This window comes from Carassius auratus, chromosome 10, assembly GCF_003368295.1.
Source record: "Carassius auratus strain Wakin chromosome 10, ASM336829v1, whole genome shotgun sequence".
NCBI classification, from domain to species: Eukaryota; Metazoa; Chordata; class Actinopteri; order Cypriniformes; family Cyprinidae; genus Carassius; species Carassius auratus.
In genome coordinates this window covers 5,771,909-5,791,193 of record NC_039252.1, presented here as the reverse complement: position 1 = coordinate 5,791,193, position 19,285 = coordinate 5,771,909, and the positions used below count along the sequence as shown (strand labels likewise).

At 37.3% G+C, this 19,285-nt stretch overlaps 1 protein-coding gene across 3 annotated transcripts in view; it reads right to left on the bottom strand.

The window, feature by feature from the left end:
• LOC113109661 (sarcosine dehydrogenase, mitochondrial) overlaps positions 1 to 19,285 on the bottom strand; it is a 60,988-nt gene that overhangs the window by 29,840 nt on the left and 11,863 nt on the right. For all 3 annotated transcript variants that reach the window (XM_026273367.1, XM_026273368.1, XM_026273369.1), the window contains exons 8-9: positions 12,921 to 13,050; positions 9,293 to 9,379 (exon numbers count right to left, since the gene is read on the bottom strand). In XM_026273367.1, coding sequence (XP_026129152.1) covers positions 9,293 to 9,379; positions 12,921 to 13,050 — 217 coding nt within the window. The remainder of the gene's footprint in view (positions 1 to 9,292; positions 9,380 to 12,920; positions 13,051 to 19,285) is intronic.

Below are 19,285 nucleotides of genomic sequence, written 5' to 3'. Positions count from 1 at the left end.
AGAGAGATACAGCGAATGTATTTTTGAGTTCAACCCCTTAACTGTCATCCCCAGTTTTTTAAATAGGCATTAAAGTGCACTTTACAGACTTAAATTGTTTTAATTTATGAACATTTTGGAATATAGACCTAAGGTCTGCTTTAAATTCTCGAGCTAGTTATAGAAAGGTGGATTCTGATTGGCTGTTAATGTTTTTTTCATTTGTCAGCTGAAAAAAAAAAAATCACTGAAAGTGATTCCAACTATATTGTTTCTCAGTGACTTTATCATTATAGCTGTGGTGTGGACTTTTTAATATGGAGAATGATTTTAGAACTATATCTTATCTTTATAGTTATTGTTCTTGGTGTATAGCAAAAAATAATTCTTGTATATATTATTTATAATAGTATAACAGACTACTTACATAAAATGCATATGAATATCAGTTTGCAATCTATATCTCCCAATAATATTTCTAAGTAAGATGATATTTAAATTATTATTTCATGATCAAAGATCTGTAGTTCTTATTGTGGGGGCAAAATATAGCATGTAATACAAAAATGATTGAGATGTGAACAAATAAACATTTAGATTACACATTTATTAATTTAGCAGACGCTTTTATCCAAAGCTACTTACAAATGAGGACAGTGGAAGCAATCAAAAACAACAAAAAGAGCAAGGATATATGTGCTATAACAAGTCTCAGTTAACACAGTACATGTAGCATGGGCTTTTAAATAATATAATAAATACAAAGAAAACATAGAATAAAAAAAGAATAGAGCAAGCTTGTGTTAGAGTTCTTTTCACACACACAATTGCATAATAAATGAAAATAAAATACAATACAAAAAGATTAGAAAGGTAGTTAGATTTTTTTAAAGAACAGAATTATAATAGTGAGTGTTAAAGTTAGAGGGTTAAATAAAGATGGAAGAGATGGGTTTTAAGTCGATTCTTACGGATGGCTAAGGACTCAGCTGCTTGGATTTAGTTGGGGAGGTCATTCCACCAGGAGTGAACATTTAATTTAAAAAGTCTGTAAAAGTGACTTTGTGCTTCTTTGGGATGGCACAATCAAGCAACGTTCACTTGCAGAATGCAAGCTTCTAGAGGGCACATAAGTCTGAAGTAACAAATTTAGGTAAATGGGTGCAGAGCCAGTGGTAGTTTTGCAGGCAAACATCAATGCCTTGAATTTTATGCGAGCAGCTATTGGAAGCCAGTGCAAATTGATAAACAGAGGTGTGATGTGTGGCTCATTAAAAATTAATCTTGCTGCCGTGTTCTGGATTAATTGTAAAGGTTTGATAGAGCTGGCTGGAAGACCTGCTAAGAGGGCATTGCAATAGTCCAGCCTGGACAGAACAAGAGCTTGAACAAGGAGTTGTGCAGCATGTTCTGAAAGAAAGGGCTTGATCTTCTTGATGTTGAATAAAGCAAATCTGCAGGATCGGACAGTTTTAGCAATGTGGTCTGAGAAAGTCAGCTGATCACCAATCATAACTCCAAGGCTTCTAGCTGTTTTTGAAGGAGTTATGGTTGATGTGCCTAACTATATGGTGAAATTGTGATGAAACGATGGGTTTTGCTGGAATCACAAGCAGTTCTGTCTTGGCAAGGTTGAGTTGAAGGTGTTGGTCCTTCATCCAGCAAGAAATGTCTGTTAGACAAGCTGAGATGCGGATAGCTACCGTCGGATCATCAGGATGGAATGAGAGGTAGAGTTGAGTGTCATCAGCATAGCAGTGGTATGAAAAGCTATGTTTCTGAATGACAGAACCTAATGATGCCATATAGACAGAGAAGAGAAGTGGTCCAAGAACTGAGCCCTGAGGCACCCCAGTAGTTAGATGTTGTGACTTGGTCACCTCACCTCTCCAAGATACTTTAAAGGATATCTGATAGGTAAGACTCAAACCATTGAAGTGTGGTTCCTGAGATGCCTTTTGCCAGTAGGGTTGATAGGAGGATCTGGTGGTTAACAGTGTCAAAAGCAGCAGACATATCAAGCAGGATAAGTACTGAAGATTTGGATTCCGCTCTTGCCAGTCTTAGAGCTTCAACAACTGAGAGAAAGGCAGTCTCAGTTGAATGTCCACTTCTGAAGCCAGATTGGTTGCTGTCAAGGAGGTTATTGAGTGTGAGAAATGTAGAGACTTGTTTGAACACAGCTTGTTCAAGTGTATTTGCAATGAAAGGAAGAAGGGAAACTGGTCTGTAGTTCTCTAAAAGAGATGGGTTGAGGTTGGGTTTCTTAAGTAGTGGAGTTATACGTGCCTGTCTAAATGATGAGGGAAAAACACCAGTGTGGAGGGATGTGTTGATAATGTGAGTGAGTGCAGGTACAACTGCAGGAGAAATGGCTTGAAGGAGATGAGATGGAATAGGATCAAGCGAGCAAGTAGTAGGGTGATTAGATAGGATGAGTTTTGAGACTTCTGCCTCAGAGAGTGAAGAGAAGGATGTAAATAAGAGTAAGTTTGCTGGTGATATTTGCTTGACTGATTGTGGTGTGGAAAATTGTGCACTGATGTGTTTAATTTTATTAATGAAAAACGTGGCAAAGTCGTCAGCTATTAGAGAGGAAGCAGGAGGGGGAGGAGGAGGACAAAGCAGTGAGGAAAATGTTTTAAAAAGCATGCAAGAGTTAGACGAATTGTTAATTTTGTTATGGTAGTATGTCATTTTAGCAGTGGAGACATTAGCAGAGAAGGAATATAGGAGTGACTGATACACAATAAGGTCAGTAAAATATTAAACATTCCTCAAAAGGTTGATGATCATATTAGATACTTAAAATTAAACAGGATTTTCTTTAAAAATGATACATGGATAATCAAGTAAACTTAAGTTTTAGTCCAGCAAATATTAATCTTAAGAGATTACTAACAATATCAAAGTTATTATTTTTTCTAAGTTTTATTAATGGACTTTTATGCTTTTAATGGACAGGAAAGTAGAGCACAGACTGCAAAGCACTGGGTGAAAAGAGGGGAGCGGGATCGGCAAAGGACCTGGAGATGGGATTCGAACTCGGGTAGTCACAAACATAGTTGTGCTATGTGTTGGTGCAATAACCTCAAAGCTATTGCCGCCGACATCAAAGTTATTCTTATGTTTACTTTATAAAATCAAGGGTGGATGTTTTAACAATTATAATAAAAGGCCTTTTACTTTCTAAAAAAGTATAAACTATCAATCAACAGAAAGTTTGTGAACAGCACTTTTTCAGCTAAGCTTTGATCATGTTTATAATTCATAGCATGTATGCGTCATGCACGAGACTCTGCAAAAGATCAAACGCATCTGTTTAGTGTTTACATAGAAAAACTCCAAGAAAAAAAGGTGCACAGTGTGATGCAAAAACATTTTCTGTCTGAACCTGCACATAGTGCTTTTTTACATCACTAAGAACTGTTTCTGTTGAGAACTGCTAGAAAATCATGAAATTCTGCCTTTTTGTACCACCCCACCCAACCCTGAATCTGCCTCAAGGCGTTTCTAAGTAAAATATTCAGTTCACCCAAAAATTTACATTTTAATAATTTATGCTGGGTAAAAACCAAAAGATTTTTTACATCTTATAGGATTTTCAAAATGTGATCGACCACAAACATGAGATTAAAAAATCCTAAATTTAACCGTTTTGCTCCTATAGTGTGTGACAGAACACCACACATGAACAGATTTTCACCCAGAATCCCAACTGTGAACACAGGAAATCTCACAAAATCTTGCGAGAAATTAATTGGAAAAAAAAGAAAAGGGTTTGGGTGAAGTCGTGGAGGTGGCGGGAACATGGTCTGTACAAGTTACAGAGTGAGCTAGAGGTGAGCAATGGTCATGACTGTTTCCGTCTTCCATCATCTCACTTTCTGATTGGATATGGTTTCGTTTCACGTGATAATCTCCAGAGCGTGCGCACGTTTGTACTCTGGGTTCCCCCCACACATCAGGAATTCTGATCATCAATAGTAAACATGTTGAATATTTACGATTTGCGATTAGGGCCGGCTAAGAACGTTCTTCCGATCAGGTTCGGACACTCTTAAAACACCTAACACAAAGGGAAAAACTGATTAGATAATCTGTAGAACCATCAAGATAATCGGGACATAGCTAGGATTGTCGGAACGGGGGAAATCGGCCCAAAATCAGCCCAATTATCTTTTGGTGTGTACAGAGCATTACTCACAATCGTGCCATTTCAAAAGTGACTTAATTTATTTTGTGGAAGATAAAAGAAGATATTTTAAGTGAGGGCCATTCTTTTTTTACTTATACTGTCCTGACAAAACAGAAGAAAGGCAGTCATACAGGTTTGTACCAACAAAATGAGTAAATTATTTCTATTTCTGGCTGAAATATCCATTTCAAGTGATGCACCATTAGAAACATTTACACCTCTGGAAATGGCCAACCGACCAGATTTCAGTCACTGACTTCAGCAAGCTCTTGCCATTTTGTGAGCAATATGCAAGTCTACAAACATCCATGAAGTGTGCAGCACATGAGCCTCCCTGATGACTGCAGAGCCTCAACAGCAGATAGTCTTTGGTCTGTGTTGAGCTACCGTTGAACTCTTGGGGCAGGAATGAGAGCTCAACATTACATGAGTTAATGCTACCATGTGGATAGACTTTCCAGTCTATGTTTTCCTCTTAGGATATATATACACACACACACACACACATACCAGTTCTCTTTCTCCATCAAAGCAGCGACCAAATCACTAGCGGTATTTCTGAAAATGTCAGGGGAGATGAGAGAGAAAACAAGGGGGAATAAAATGAAAGAGAGAAGGATGTTGTGAGAGAAGGAAGCTTCAGAGCGCTATATAAGACAACCTGATCGCATATATGTGTGTGTAGGTGCATGAGAATATATGGCTCTGTATCAAAACCAAGAACTGCCCACATAGGTAGCTGCCTTCCAATACAGCATCCTAAAAGCCCTGACATACTTCAAGTGAAATGTGTGACAATTTCAAACAAAATCTGAAGGAAAGGAAAACTTCCTGTTGACTGTTTGACATTGCCATTGGTTTATGCAATGGGTGGGTTTTGCTCTGTGGCTCCACCTTCTTATACTCATAATTACTTCAGATTAATTTGTTCACTCAGTTTTAACCTCAAAACCTCATGAAGGAACTGATTAAATAAGCTTTACACAATGTAGACAGAAAATGACATGAACCCCACAGCAGCTTTAACCCACAACTGATTTAAGAGTAATTCACTGTTAGCATGTTGCTAAGCTAACAGCTGATCTAATGTTTATTACACTGAACTATTTTAAGTCAATACTTATTTGGTTAATTTCTCTCTTTGTTGACCATCTTGGATGATTTTTTTTCTCCACTGATGTTGCTGTATTTCAGGATTTCTTTCTCACCAAATGTAAACCAAATTATTGGTTTCTTTTCACATCAGCAGTCAATGAGCTTGCTGCTCAACATGAAAATACTCAGCTAGTGCTTGTTTTAGCAGTTGCAGTGAGCTTCAGAAAACCTCTACTTCCCCAGCTCCACCTTACAGATCTGCTATGGGTTAATTTCATTTATGTTATCTACAGGGGTTCTTTCATACATATTATATGTCAAGCTGTAGTATTTTTTACATGCCCACAGCATTATATCTTTGGATGTATTGGCAGTAGCAAGTCACAGTACTTGCGCTGTTGCGCCAGCAGTGTAGCAGATCTGTTCCACCAAGACCAAACACATTAACACTGTCATGTACAGTACCATGCCAAACTCTCAGAAAGTTGCCATGGCAGAACTATTATACTTCCTGAATGTCAAAATCTACCATAAATGCTGTCTAGGTACAAACCCGATTCCAAAAATGTTGGGACACTGTACAAATTGTGAATAAAAACAGAATGCAATGATGTTGAAGTTTCAAATTTCAATATTTTATTCAGAATACAATACAGATGACATATCAAAAGTTTAAACTGTGAAGATGTATCATTTTTAGGGAAAAATACGTTGATTTTAAATTTCATGGCAACAACACATCTCAAAAAAGTTGGGACAAGGTCATGTTTACCAGTTTGTAGCAACCCCTCTTTTTTTAAAACAGTCTGCAAACGTCTGGGGACTGAGGAGACAAGTTGCTCAAGTTTATGAATAGAAATGTTGTCCCATTCTTGTCTAATACAGGCTTCAAGTTGCTCAACTGTCTTAGGTCTTCTTTGTCACATCTTCCTCTTTATGATGCGCCAAATGTTCTATGGGTGAAAGATCTGGACTGCAGGCTGGCCATTTCAGTCCCCGGATCCTTCTTCTATGCAGCCATGATGTTGTAATTGATGCAGTATGTGGTCTGGCATTGTCACATTGGAAAATCCAAGGTCTTCCTTGAAAGAGACGACGTCTGGATGGTAGCATATGTTGTTCTAGAACTTGGATATACCTTTCAGCATTGATGGTGCCTTTCCAGATGTGTAAGCTGCTCCTGCCACACACACTCATGCAACCCCATACCATCAGAGATGCAGACTTCTGAACTGAGCGCTGATAACTGAACTAAGCTGATAACAACTTGGGTTGTCCTTGTCCTCTTTAGTCATGATGACATGGCGTCCCAGTTTTCCAAAAATAACTTCAAATTTTGATTCGTCTGACCACAGAACAGTTTTCCACTTTGCCACAGTCCATTTTAAATGAGCCTTGTCCCAGAGAAAACGCCTGCGCTTCTGGATCATGTTTCGATATAGCTTCTTTTTTGACCTGTAGAGTTTTAGCCGGCAACGGCAAATGGCACGGTGGATTGTGTTCACCGACAATGTTTTCTAGAAGTATTCCTGAGCCGTGATTTCCATAACAGTATCATTCCTGTATGTGATGCAGTGCTGTCTAAGGACCCGAAGATCACGGGCATCCAGTATGGTTTTCCTGTCTTGACCCTTACGCACAGAGATTGTTCCAGATTCTCTGAAACTTTGGATGATATTATGCACTATAGGTGATAACTTCAAACTCTTTGCAATTTTTCTCTGAAAAACCCCTTTCTGATATTGCTTCACTATTTTTCGCCGCAGCATTGGGGGAATTGGTGATCCTCTGGCCATCTTGACTTCTGAGACACTGCCACGCTGAGAGGCTCTTTTTATACCCAATCATGTTACCAATTGACCTAATAAGTTGCTAATTGGTCCTCCAGCTGTTCCTTATATGCACATTTAACTTTTCCGGCATCTTATTGCTACCTGTCCCAATTTTTTTGGAATGTGTAGCTCTCATGAAATCCAAAATGAGCCAATATTTGGCATGACATTTCAAAATGTCTCACTTTCAACATTTTATATGTTATCTATATTCTATTGTAGATGAAATATAAGTTTATGCGATTTGTAAATTATTCCATTCCTTTTTTACTCACAATTTGTAAAGTGTGCCAACTTTTTCGGAATCGGGTTTGTAGATGGCTTACTAGCTTTTGAAATAGAAGCTGCATCTGAAATTGAATACCGATTAGATAGGTACTACATTTATTGAGGAAACGCTAGAGAACAACCCACAGTATATTTTAGCCAAATTTTAAAAATACTAGATGCTCCAAAATATTTTAATACATTTTTTAATAAAAACAAGTTTTCATTACAGATTTATTCAAAAAAAATAATATTTTTTTTTAATTTTGGTTCATTAGTAATAAATACAGAAAAAAAAAATTCTAATTCAGACAGCTGTTTTTTGCCTACTATATAGTAGAAAAGTCAGCATATTCAGATGCAGGGAGAGACTATGTGTTTTTCTCTATAAGGATAGCAGCTCTTTTCAATCACATCACCAATGGGCCACCATCTGCCTCAGATTGAACTTTTCTACTACCAGGAACACATCAAAAGTCTGACCATTTAACCGGTTGCCCTGAAACTCTTCAAGACGACTTTCACTTGCATATTTTTGGTGTTAGATTAGCATTGAGAACAGAGAGAGGGAAAAGCCAGACTGAAGACAAACGTGCAGACACGATGGAAGGACGACATCTCTGTGGTCATGCATACTGATGGACACACACACATAATAATATCCCACAGCTCTGATGCAATCACACCCAAGGAGAATCCCTGATCAACATCTTACGCTGTAAGTACCAGGCTAATACCCACTTTTCATTACAGTTTTGACATTCATAGGGTAATCGTCTCTGTATTAGAATGCACCGTTTTTCTCAAAGAGCAAAAGATGTGCAATTAATCAAACATTCAATGCTTCTTTCCAGACTGAATGGTTTATCTAATGGTTTAAGGACGATATAATGGTTTGTCCAAAAATGATTAGTGACCTATAAATGAAAAGTACGTCGTCATTTATTCCTCCTCATGTCATTACAAATCTGTATGACCTACACCACTGATACATTTTCGGCTGTATTTATTTAACAGAAAAATAAAGTACAAGTAATAATACTGTGAAATATTATTACAATTTAAAAGAACTGTTCTCTATTTCTGTATTCCTGTAAAAAATCTTGATAATTGCAAACTTTTGTCTGGTTATGCATATTAAAAAGATAAGAAGAAAATAAAAACAGTCCACAGGGTCCAGACAAAAACATCTCTACACTGTATGAAGAAAGCCAGGTTCGGAATGAGTAAATGTGTCTGAATTATGACTGGTACTGTATATCATATAACATAACCAATCACAGCCTCTTGTACTCCTTTCGTTCCAGGAAATAAGTTTTGCATGCTGAGGTCAGGAAACAATGTGTCATAAAAAAGCAAGCATGCGTCTAATATCTGATTGTGATTCGTATGGCCATGTATTCTGATCCGTTCACACGATCATGGCCTGTTGTCCGTCAGCATGTCTGAGGCCTGCAAGGTGACCCGGCCCCAAGCTGAGCACATTCAGCATTACTTCAGATCCGGACTGAGTTTCATCTGACCTTCAAAATCACAAGCAATCTGCATCCAAAAATACCCCCTTAAAATGCTTTCATTTGCAATTTTTATCTTGCATTTAAATGTACTGGGTGATATAGTACAAATACAGTACAAATAAAAATCTTAAAATAGTCATAGGAAGCAACACTATGGTCCAGGACTGTCGCTAGTTAAAGACTGTGCAAGAGGAAGAGCAGAGTACTGGACATGCTTAAGTACTGGACATGCAGGGGTCAGAGATCAGGTTGCGTTCGAGTAGGTGGCTGTACATGGAGAGTGGGTGGGACTGGATTTTGCATTTGAACACTGCAGGTTTTCATGGTTAAAATATTCATTTGGCACTGGTCAGCTGTGGAAGAGAAAGGTGTGTGTGGACTGTGTTTAAGCGCCATGCTCTTACCTGCACTGTTGAAGCCACATCCAAGGAAAAAGCCTCTCACTTCCGGGGCTTCACCCATCAGGGGCTTGTGGTCTGCAGTGAAGGATTCTGGAGGAAAACAAACCAGCAAGAGTGTAAAAATACACTTCCATTTCTAAATACATTTCCATTTACTGGATTTTTAACCAGAACTACAGGAAGAAACATTATCTTTTAAGATAGCAGAGAACAGTTTATTATATTGGCATTTGTGTTAGCATTCCCAACACAAAACTCTGCTGACCCTCAGATTATTAAAGGATAAGTTCACTTCCAGTATAAAAATGTCCTGATGATTTCTCTCTCTCAAGTGGACCATTGACACTCGAGATTGAGATTGTAAACAGAGTGTCAATGGTCCATTTGAGAGATAGGTGGCAGTAATGCACTTATAAGTCTGCGATCCGCCATAAAGCAAGAAGAAGATGCTTCACGCTAACGGGCTCAGAACAGTTCAGATATTGCGTTGAAAATGATCAGGTAAAAAACTATATAAATACTGTTCAGTTTCTTGCACAGACCGATCATTTTGTGTCTTTGCACATCAGTGTATAATCACAAGTCACAGGGTTTAATTTGGTTTTGTTTGTGTATATTTTTTGAATCTCAAAGCCATGATACCTGTCCACTTCCATTATATGACTGACAGACTGCAACGGTTTGAGTTAAAAATCTCCGTTTGTGTTTTACTGAAGAAACAAAGTCACCTACATCTTGGATACCCTGGGAGATAAACAGATAAACATAAAATTTTCATTTTTGGGTGAACTATCCCTTTAATGTTATTCACTATGACATGTTTTATATTAACAGCCTACACAGGAGGATATTACATTAAGCAACAAACATTCTTGAGGTAACAACACATTTACATGTACAATGTCAGTTAGATACATTCTGGACCAGCCTGTGGTGAAATTACGACTGTTTATGGTGGAAGAAAACTTGACTAACACTTGAAAAGCACTTCAGAAAGAAAACTAATTGCTTTGAGAGTTTATAATGCGGCTCTTTTAAACACAAAAGTTAAGGAAATAAGGGTGAGAGGTGGGAAACTGTGGGTCAGATCAGATTATTCTGAAAGGCTTTTTAAAGATATATCGCTGCTGTGCGCTCACTTAATGGTCTATTCGTAATGGTCAAAGCTTTCAGTAGTAAGATATCATGGGATGACCCTCAAAAGCATCAGAGAAACAAAGGCTGCGAGTGCAAAAGAGATGAAGAGCAGAGACACACCTTTTCCATTACTCCACATGAGAAAGTGTTTTCCACAGCATCATTTGCTCTCTGAGAGCAAAAGGAGAGGGTGAGGCTGCAGCTATATTTTATTTATCCATCTTCCTCTCCTCTATTGCTCTTATTCATATTTCACCACACACACATACACACGCCGCTATCGCCGAAGCGCTCTGACTGCCGTCCTCAGAGGTCACCTTGTTGTGTCAAACAGGGCTTCAACAACAGCAAACCAAAGGCTTTAGAGCACGAGAAAGTGACTAAACATGATCCAGTGAGAAAGTGTGGTGCGATCAAGCCATCCAAACTCAAATACAACACGTCTGAGCTGATATAAAGGAAGTCCAAAAATGAGATCATTAGTGAAAATTATCATTTTGAAAATGACTTAATTGCAAACTATATTATTATATTAACATTACAATTTGAGCAACTTCTGCTTCAATGAACAAAATGATCAATGATCTGCCACAAATTATTATTTTACAAAATCTTGTTTTTTAGTTTTAAAAAAAATTGTTAATAGTAGATGAATCTCATAATTATAATGTGGTCTCATTTTTTTTTTTTGATACATTTCTATTTCAATAAAACTTTTCTTTAATACAAATGACATTCTCAGTATGAGTAAAGAGTTGTTTTCTTTCCATTTTATGTTCTTTATTTGTATTAAAAATGTTTATATATATATATATATATATATATATATATATATATATATATATATATATATATATAAAATAAGTTTATAGACTTTCAAAAGATATCTATTTCAAATAAATACTGTTCTTTGTTTAAAAAATGTAAATGGTAATTTAAAAAAAAGAAAAAAAATGTGTTGTGATTTCCATAGAAATATTGAGCAATTAAAACTATTTTCAACATTGAGTAAGGATTAATGGTGCTGAGAATTCAGCTTTGCATCACAGAAATAAATTACATTTTATAATATCTTCACATAGAAAACAGTTAATTAAAATTGCAATAATATTTCACAATATTACAGTTTTTACTGTATTTTTTATTAAATTAAAATTTAATATAAGAATTTAAATCAGTTAATTTTATTGTAGTTATTATTATAGTTTAGTAAAGTATTATCATTTCCTATTCCAAAAATTCACACAATGCACCATAAAATAAAAGACAGCAGAAATTGAAAACACATGCATATTTCATGATTCTTTAGTTTTTAACACAAAAATTCATGATAAAACAATATCCAGACCGGACCTCGAAGGATTATCAGTAATCATATAATACAGCAATCTGTTGAAGATATTTACTGTGAAACCACATAATGGTGTCACTAGTTAATTGAGTCATCAACGTTTAGTGGATGAAGACTTCTGAGCAATGTTCATGATATACTGACTCACGTCACAGAAGGCCAATGATACACAGCACGAGTGTGAGCAGCAAATTCTGAAATCATGTGAGTCACCACTGTACACAGGTGGCCTTCAATCACGTAACGCTGATTTTCAAGTGTAGTTCTTGACTATAGTGGATGCAGTTAATGGCCAGTGGGACACTGCTGTCACACCAAAAGGTATAATTAAGTGTTAAATGGTATTCATGGAAAGTCCAATGAGAGCAGAGCTGAATTATACATATGCTCAACATCTAGTTTTCAATAGCTGACGAGTGGGTAAATGTAGCCTGTGCTAGCTCTCTCTTAAAGTGATTTGAGGAGCGCTCATCCACTGACCCGAAACCCTTCTGCAAGTGACCGTGTTGCAACCTTTGTTACAGAATAATTATTGCGTTTTCTGAATAGAAGTACATTCTAAGTGTGCTGAGAATGTTGTTTTAAATTTTAAGCCTTGTCACTTCCTCCTGTTGCTGCTATGTTTTCTTTTATTCTGAAGTAAATGAGTTTTCTACATGACGGTCACTACAGTGTTTTAGCCGCATTTCACACCTGTCATCTTTTATTACTTGACTGAATCTCTGGAGAGTGCCTGAATGGTGACAAATCAGCCAATCAGAAGGCAGAGTCATTTGACTGGCAGTCTAGTAAACCAATCAGCTGGTGAGATGGACGGGCAGAGCACAGCGAAATCAAACTCAGTGTCATGAAGTCTGTGTAATGCTCTGATAAAGATACAATGACTACAGAAACACATTAAACTTTGCACATAGTGTAGCTTAATTCCAGAATTAATGACTCTTATGGGCCATTCCTTTATATGATAAAAAACACACAGTGATAAAAGTGTAGATCGATTCCCAAACAGACAACACTTATGAGCCGGTTCTTTAAATGTGTCAGAGACAGATGTTGTCAAATGAGCGTTTGATGCATTTGTCTGTGTGTGTGTGTGTGTGTGTGTGTGTGTGTGTGTGTGTGTGTGTGTGTGTGTTTACGTACCTGGACCACAGACAGTGGATTTGATTCCAGTTTGTTCCAGAGCAGGTACTCTGTTCACAGCACCATCAATGTGCTGCATAAAGACATCCCAGTCCAGATCAAACAAGCTGAAGGCAAACTTATCAGACACCTGGAGAATCACAGAACAAATACACAATGTTATAGCACACACACACGATAATGGAGTGACCTGGTCAGAAGTAATGAGCTCACTGAATCTCATATAAAGCTCATAAATCCAGCACTGAATCTATGATCCAAGAGGAAGGTCTTACTGGATGATAACATGTCATTGACATATGGACCCCCAATCATGTTAAACTACTGGTGTCCAATTGACCCTTTGCCAAACCCTACGGAGGATCTGTGCATTTGGAGTTTTAAAAGCCTGCCACAGGATAAATAAAAAAAAAAAGGTAATTGCAACATTTTAAAAATCACAAAAAAAGTCCCATAAAAGACAGAAATGAGAGAAATAAACTCAGGATTATGACCCCAGTCCACTTTACTTATCTCACAGCTGTTTCTGCCACTGAATAAAAATCTAAAAGTGTAATTACAACTTTTTATCTCAAAACGAATACTTTTTTCACAGGGCTGTTTTGACACATTTAACGATAACCAGCATCGTAAATCCTCGAGAGTTTCGTTTTTTCTTTTAAATGCATGTACATTTATAACACTATACTTTATTTTATATCACCTTTGCATCAAATTTTTTAAATAACTAGTTAGTTATTTTGGACAGTGTCTAATTAAGTGTCTATTCTTCTTTGAATTGTGAGTTTACATCTCACCATTTGGACTTTACATCTCTTAGGATGTTATAGCTTGCAATTTATACTTCCACCATGTAATTCGGAATTAACATCTCATAATTCAAACATTGTATCTCACAATTAATACTTTCGTCTCACAATTCAAGTTTTGCATCTCAATTCAGATATTATACACACCTCACCTTACGAACAATTTGCAATTTGGATTTCTTGCAGTTCGGACTTTACATTTCTCAATTCTGAGTTTCACAATTCAGACTTTACATCTCACATTTCAGATGTTATTTCTCGCAATTCAGACATTACATCTCACAGTTCAGACTTTCTTGCCACTTTGAACCAAGTTTATATCTCCGATTTGAACTTTACATCTTGAAATTCAGATTTACAGCTCTCAATTCTGATTTTAAAGCTTGTAATTCATACCTTCATCATGCAATATGGACGTATTTCGCAATTCAGATTTTACATCTTGCAATGTGGATTTTACATCTCGCAATTCAGACGTTACATCTCACAATTCACAATTCAGACATTAAATCTCGCAATTCAGACGTTATATCTCGCAATTCAGACGTTATTTATCGCAATTCAGACATTACATCTCTCTACAGTATACAGATTTATTTTCTCTGAATTCCAAGTTTAGATCTTGCAACTGTGAGTTTATATCTTGAAAATGTCTTTATATCTATATATCTATTAAGGTAAAGTTATATATCTATTGCATCTATATATATTAAAGTCAGTTTTAGGCCCAATCCCAATACTACCCCTTAGCCTTTCCCCCTACCCCTCCGTTTCGTGCGTTCATGTGAAGGGGTAGGGGTGTCTCGATTTTCTTTTGGTTTGAGGGGAAGGGGGAAGGGGAAGGGCCATATAGCCCTTCAAATGAAGATTTTGAGACCACACCTCAGACGAAGTGGTATGAATTATCTCTGAAACATGGCTGCTACAGCGAACAAAAAGACACATAAATGTAAGCTTTTTTGGCATAAATAAATATTTTAACGAAAAGTAATAATTTGATTTATGTTACATTAAATTGTGAGTTCATATTAACGGTCATGTTACTCAAAGAAATGTTTGCAAAAACTTGCTAATATTTGCTAACATCATATCATTACAGACTGCATGATAGTGTCACAGCATATGTCTGATCAGGGCAATAACTGCCGTAGACATTGATGGGGGCTAATCCCCCCAATAATTAGAAATCGCTAAACCATTTTCTCAAATATTGCCTATTCGAGAGAGAAAGAGAGAGAAGTTATGTGTATTCGTGTCTGTGCATTTATCTTTTTAGAGTGAGTTTCTTTAAAAACAGTGATTGTATCCTCTCGTCGCTGGAAAATATAATGTAGCGATTCAGTATTTAAACTGTATTTAATAAAAGTCATGGGGCAGCGTTGACAAGTTTATTTTCTCCTGGATGTGTGAGCTGCGCGATTTCCGATATGTGTGTCAGTAAGCAACTCATTAATACAGAGCGATAATTAAAGGCTCTAATGCACACCAGTATATGTGTGTATTGTAAGAGCTAGACGATGAATGACGACATGTGACACTCTGTTTCAAGGTACAAGGGGAAGGGTTAGGCGGAGGGGTAGGGGAAGGGGTATAAAATAGAATTGGGATTGGGCCTTATTCTTTACAGCATAAGACGACATCTATTAAGAACGTTTATAGAGTCAGTTTTGATTTCATGTTAATTTTACAGAACAGACTGAACCTCCTCCCACTATCCGCATAGCTCCAACTTCACTTTCTTGGCACAACAAGCTTGCTTCCACCATGAACACTTCTCAATTTGTAATTTTATTTAAGCAAAGTCCTCTACTTGCCACTGTCTTCTCTCGCTCCCACAGGGGACTGACAATGAAAATCGAAACCATGGGATGGAAAGCAGCAGCAGACGGTGTGAGCAATCTGACAGCTGATGAAATGCTGATCACAAAAATGGAGAGAATATGTGGTCGGTGTGGAGCAGACTGAAGTGTAAAAATAAAACTGTAGAGACTGCATGTGCTGAGAACCCTGCCAGGCTTCACACTGTCTCATTAAGAGTTTCAGACCGCCACCGTTTCTACAAACACATTTCTCAAATTCTTCACACTTCCCTGAGATATTGATCCGCTGTTTCATAGCATGACTGTTGCTTTCTCTATTGAAAGCGTGAGCTAACAGAGGGTGAATTTAATGAGAAAGCTTAGTTGCACACAGAATACTGCTGGCTGGAGTTCATATAAAGGCAATGCTGTATAAATGTGGTCAAATGTGAGGTGACAGGGTTAAAAAAACCTCTGTAGACAGAAGCACTCACAAACACACACACGCTACGTATGGAATATCACACTACTGTACAGTAAAACAATTTCAGTATATTGTGCACAGTATGCAATCTTCTTGACAAATAAATTTGATATCAGTGCAAAGAGCCCCATATTAGTTACATGAAAACTCTTTTTTTCCCCTTCTTATTTGATTGGACTGAACAACATTAAATTCTTTTTCAGACACAAAAATTATATGCAGTAAATACACTAAAAATAGAGTTAAAGATGTACATAAAAGAAAGATTACTTAAGTATGTTTAACAAAAAAATACTATTTCATACTTTCTATTTCAGCATTTCATGTTTAATTCAATCTGTTCCTTTGCAGTTTCTTTATAATTATTTATGACGTTTATTAGCAATTTCTGAGTACAAAATGTTTCACCATCGGTTTAATTTTATTTATTTTTTGGTGTAAAGAGTTTATTATGGTTAACTAAAACCATAAAAACATATTCATTACTTTAAATAAAATGAACATTACCTAAAAAATTTACTTATCAAAAATATGAAAGATTTGCATAACACCGCCCAAATGTTTATGCAAAGAAAGGTGCTACTTTTATTCTCAAATGTAAAATTACATAAATTAAAGCTGAATAGAAATATAAAAGCTAATTCTAAATAGTAATAAATATAATTAATATATACATATAATATATAATATATACATTTGTAAAATGTTTTTTAAAAATGAACTTTCGTTAGATGATAAAAAAGTTAATCTAAATGTAAAAACAGGCAGAAATTTGCATGCACAATATTGACCAATGCTCATTAAGAATCATTAATATCAAACGTACTTTGAGATATTTTAATGAAACTTCTCGGTTATGTACGTAACCCTCGCGGACATTATGTCGAACGACATATTGGGTCTCACTTGGGAGAAAACGCCAATGAAAATTGGCTAGTGGATTTAACATACTTGAGCCACTCCCCATCCCAACGGGTATAAATAGAGTGACAGGTGCATCCACTCATTAGGTTTTATGCTGAGGAGCCGAGAACGTGTCCCGGCAACAGCGACCGGTTCAAGGTTGTGGCATGGGGACATAACGTCTCCGTTCTCTCCATCAGGGAACGAGGGTTACGTATGTAACCGAGACCTTCCCTATCAGTCGGTCACTACGAGTTATGTCGAACGACATATGGGGTCCTATGGAAAACACCACAACCTGACCACTGTCACAACCCTGTGGCGCTGCAATTGTCGGCAAGACGTGGCGTGCCACAAAAGCTACGCTTAAGGTCGTAACCTTCCCAAAGCCCTAGCGCAAATTCACTGACCTTGGTACCGAAGGGGCCAGAGGGGGAGTACATCGCTGCTGGAGAAGGCCACACTGCTGTTCCACCCACATAAAGTTAATGGAAGGGATTTCAACCTTAAGTGAAAGATTGCTTCAAATCTTCCCTATTTGTTCTTTCAGCTTGGCAAGACAATGGGGAAGCGAGCCTTAGGAAAAGGTCGCTACGGAGACCACATCCTACCCGTAGGGAGGTGACATGACATACCGATATGGACTGACCCAGGGGGCAGTACTACATATGGAATGGTTCTCTGAGGCAGGTCCTACCTTAGAGTAGGTATGGAACAGCTGCCAGAAGAGACTGACAGAGCGGGTCAGTCAAGGGAAGACAGGGGTTTGCCAAGAGGGAAACCTTACCGTGGAAAAATAAACATATGGGATTACCAGTAGGGAAGCGAGCCATATGAACACCTAGCCCAGTACAGGGGCTGACCGGAACTCCGGGCATGCTAACACCAGTACTGGGCCTGACGACAGACTGCTCCGCCAAGTCTGACTGCCGAGGGTGCTGGAGGATGCTCGACCAGGGTACGCCAACTAGGGAACTCTGCTGGGAGAATAAAGGCGTTCACATCCCCGTGTTAGGGGGAATTGGCCAACCTCTGCTTGGAGACAGCCTTCCCCTTCTGCTGGCCTCCAAAGCAGACCAGGAGCTGCTCAGAGCTTCTGAAGGAAGGGAGTGGTGGGAACATTGGGCACGTATCTCAGCCGGGGTCTCAGGACAATGTGAGAGTAGGCCGGCCTGAACACGAGGCACTATTCACTTACCAAAAATGCTTGGAGGTCCCCGACCCTTTTGATGGAAGTGAGCATGACCAGGAGCGCTGTCTTTTAGAGACAGGAACTTAAGCTCAACTGAATCCAGCGGCTCAAAGGAACCCCTCTGAAGCAGTGTTAATTTTGACAGCAAATTCGGATTTAGTCTTAGTCTTAGTCTTTTGAATTACACACCATTTAGTTTTAGTCACATTTTAGTCATCTGAAATGTTTTAGTCTTAGTCTAGTTTTAGTCGACTAAATATCATAAGAATTTTAGTCTTAGTCTAGTCTTAAGTCTTTTAGTCTTAGTCTAGTTTTTTTTTTAGTAGAACAAAGTCGACTTAGTTGACTTGACTAAATGTTTCCATCAGTCTGTTATGGAATGGTATTTATAAAATAAACATAAGGCCTGCTCTCAATGAAAAATATACATGCTCTCTGAAAAAGATATGCATTCGTCCTGAATGATATGCAATGCATATGACATTCTTTCAAGATGAAGTACAGTATTATTGAAATAGACAACCACCTATATTATATTTGTATTGTATGTTCATTCTATTTCTTTATTTGTGCTATTTACACAAAGTTTACATTTTTTTTAAGTTTGTTTTTGTTCATTTAAAATAGCACTGCATAGTCTTCACTGTAAAATAAAATACACAATCAAACCAAAATGTATTCAGACACCTTCAACGTTTCTTACAATATCACAGTTTATTTGCTGTAGTTTAGAAATTGGTAATAAAATATGACAATAACTCGGGGTTAAACTGTGTCAGAACAACAAATTCATCTTGATAATGTCTGATGCAATGCTTAATTTGGTTCAGTCTGTGGTGTGAAAAGGTTGCATTAGCAATTAAAGAAAGAAACACTTAACCAAAACATGTCCAGGTCCCTAATAATTTTTTTTTTTAGTCACTAGTAAAACAATATAATCTATTCTATCTGATTTTTGGACTGACTTTGGGTAAATTCTTGTTAAAACTACAAAGTAATTCAATCAAGAGCAGTGAGTGATTTACTTTCATTTTCATACATTAAAGACACTGACAGCAGAGCTAGTAAATTAGGCGCGGTCACTTTAAGAGACAAATGCATCCTTTATATAAAGATACGCATCCGATTTCTTTCCAACTCTTTACTTTCACTGAAGACATAACTACAGACTTTTTCGA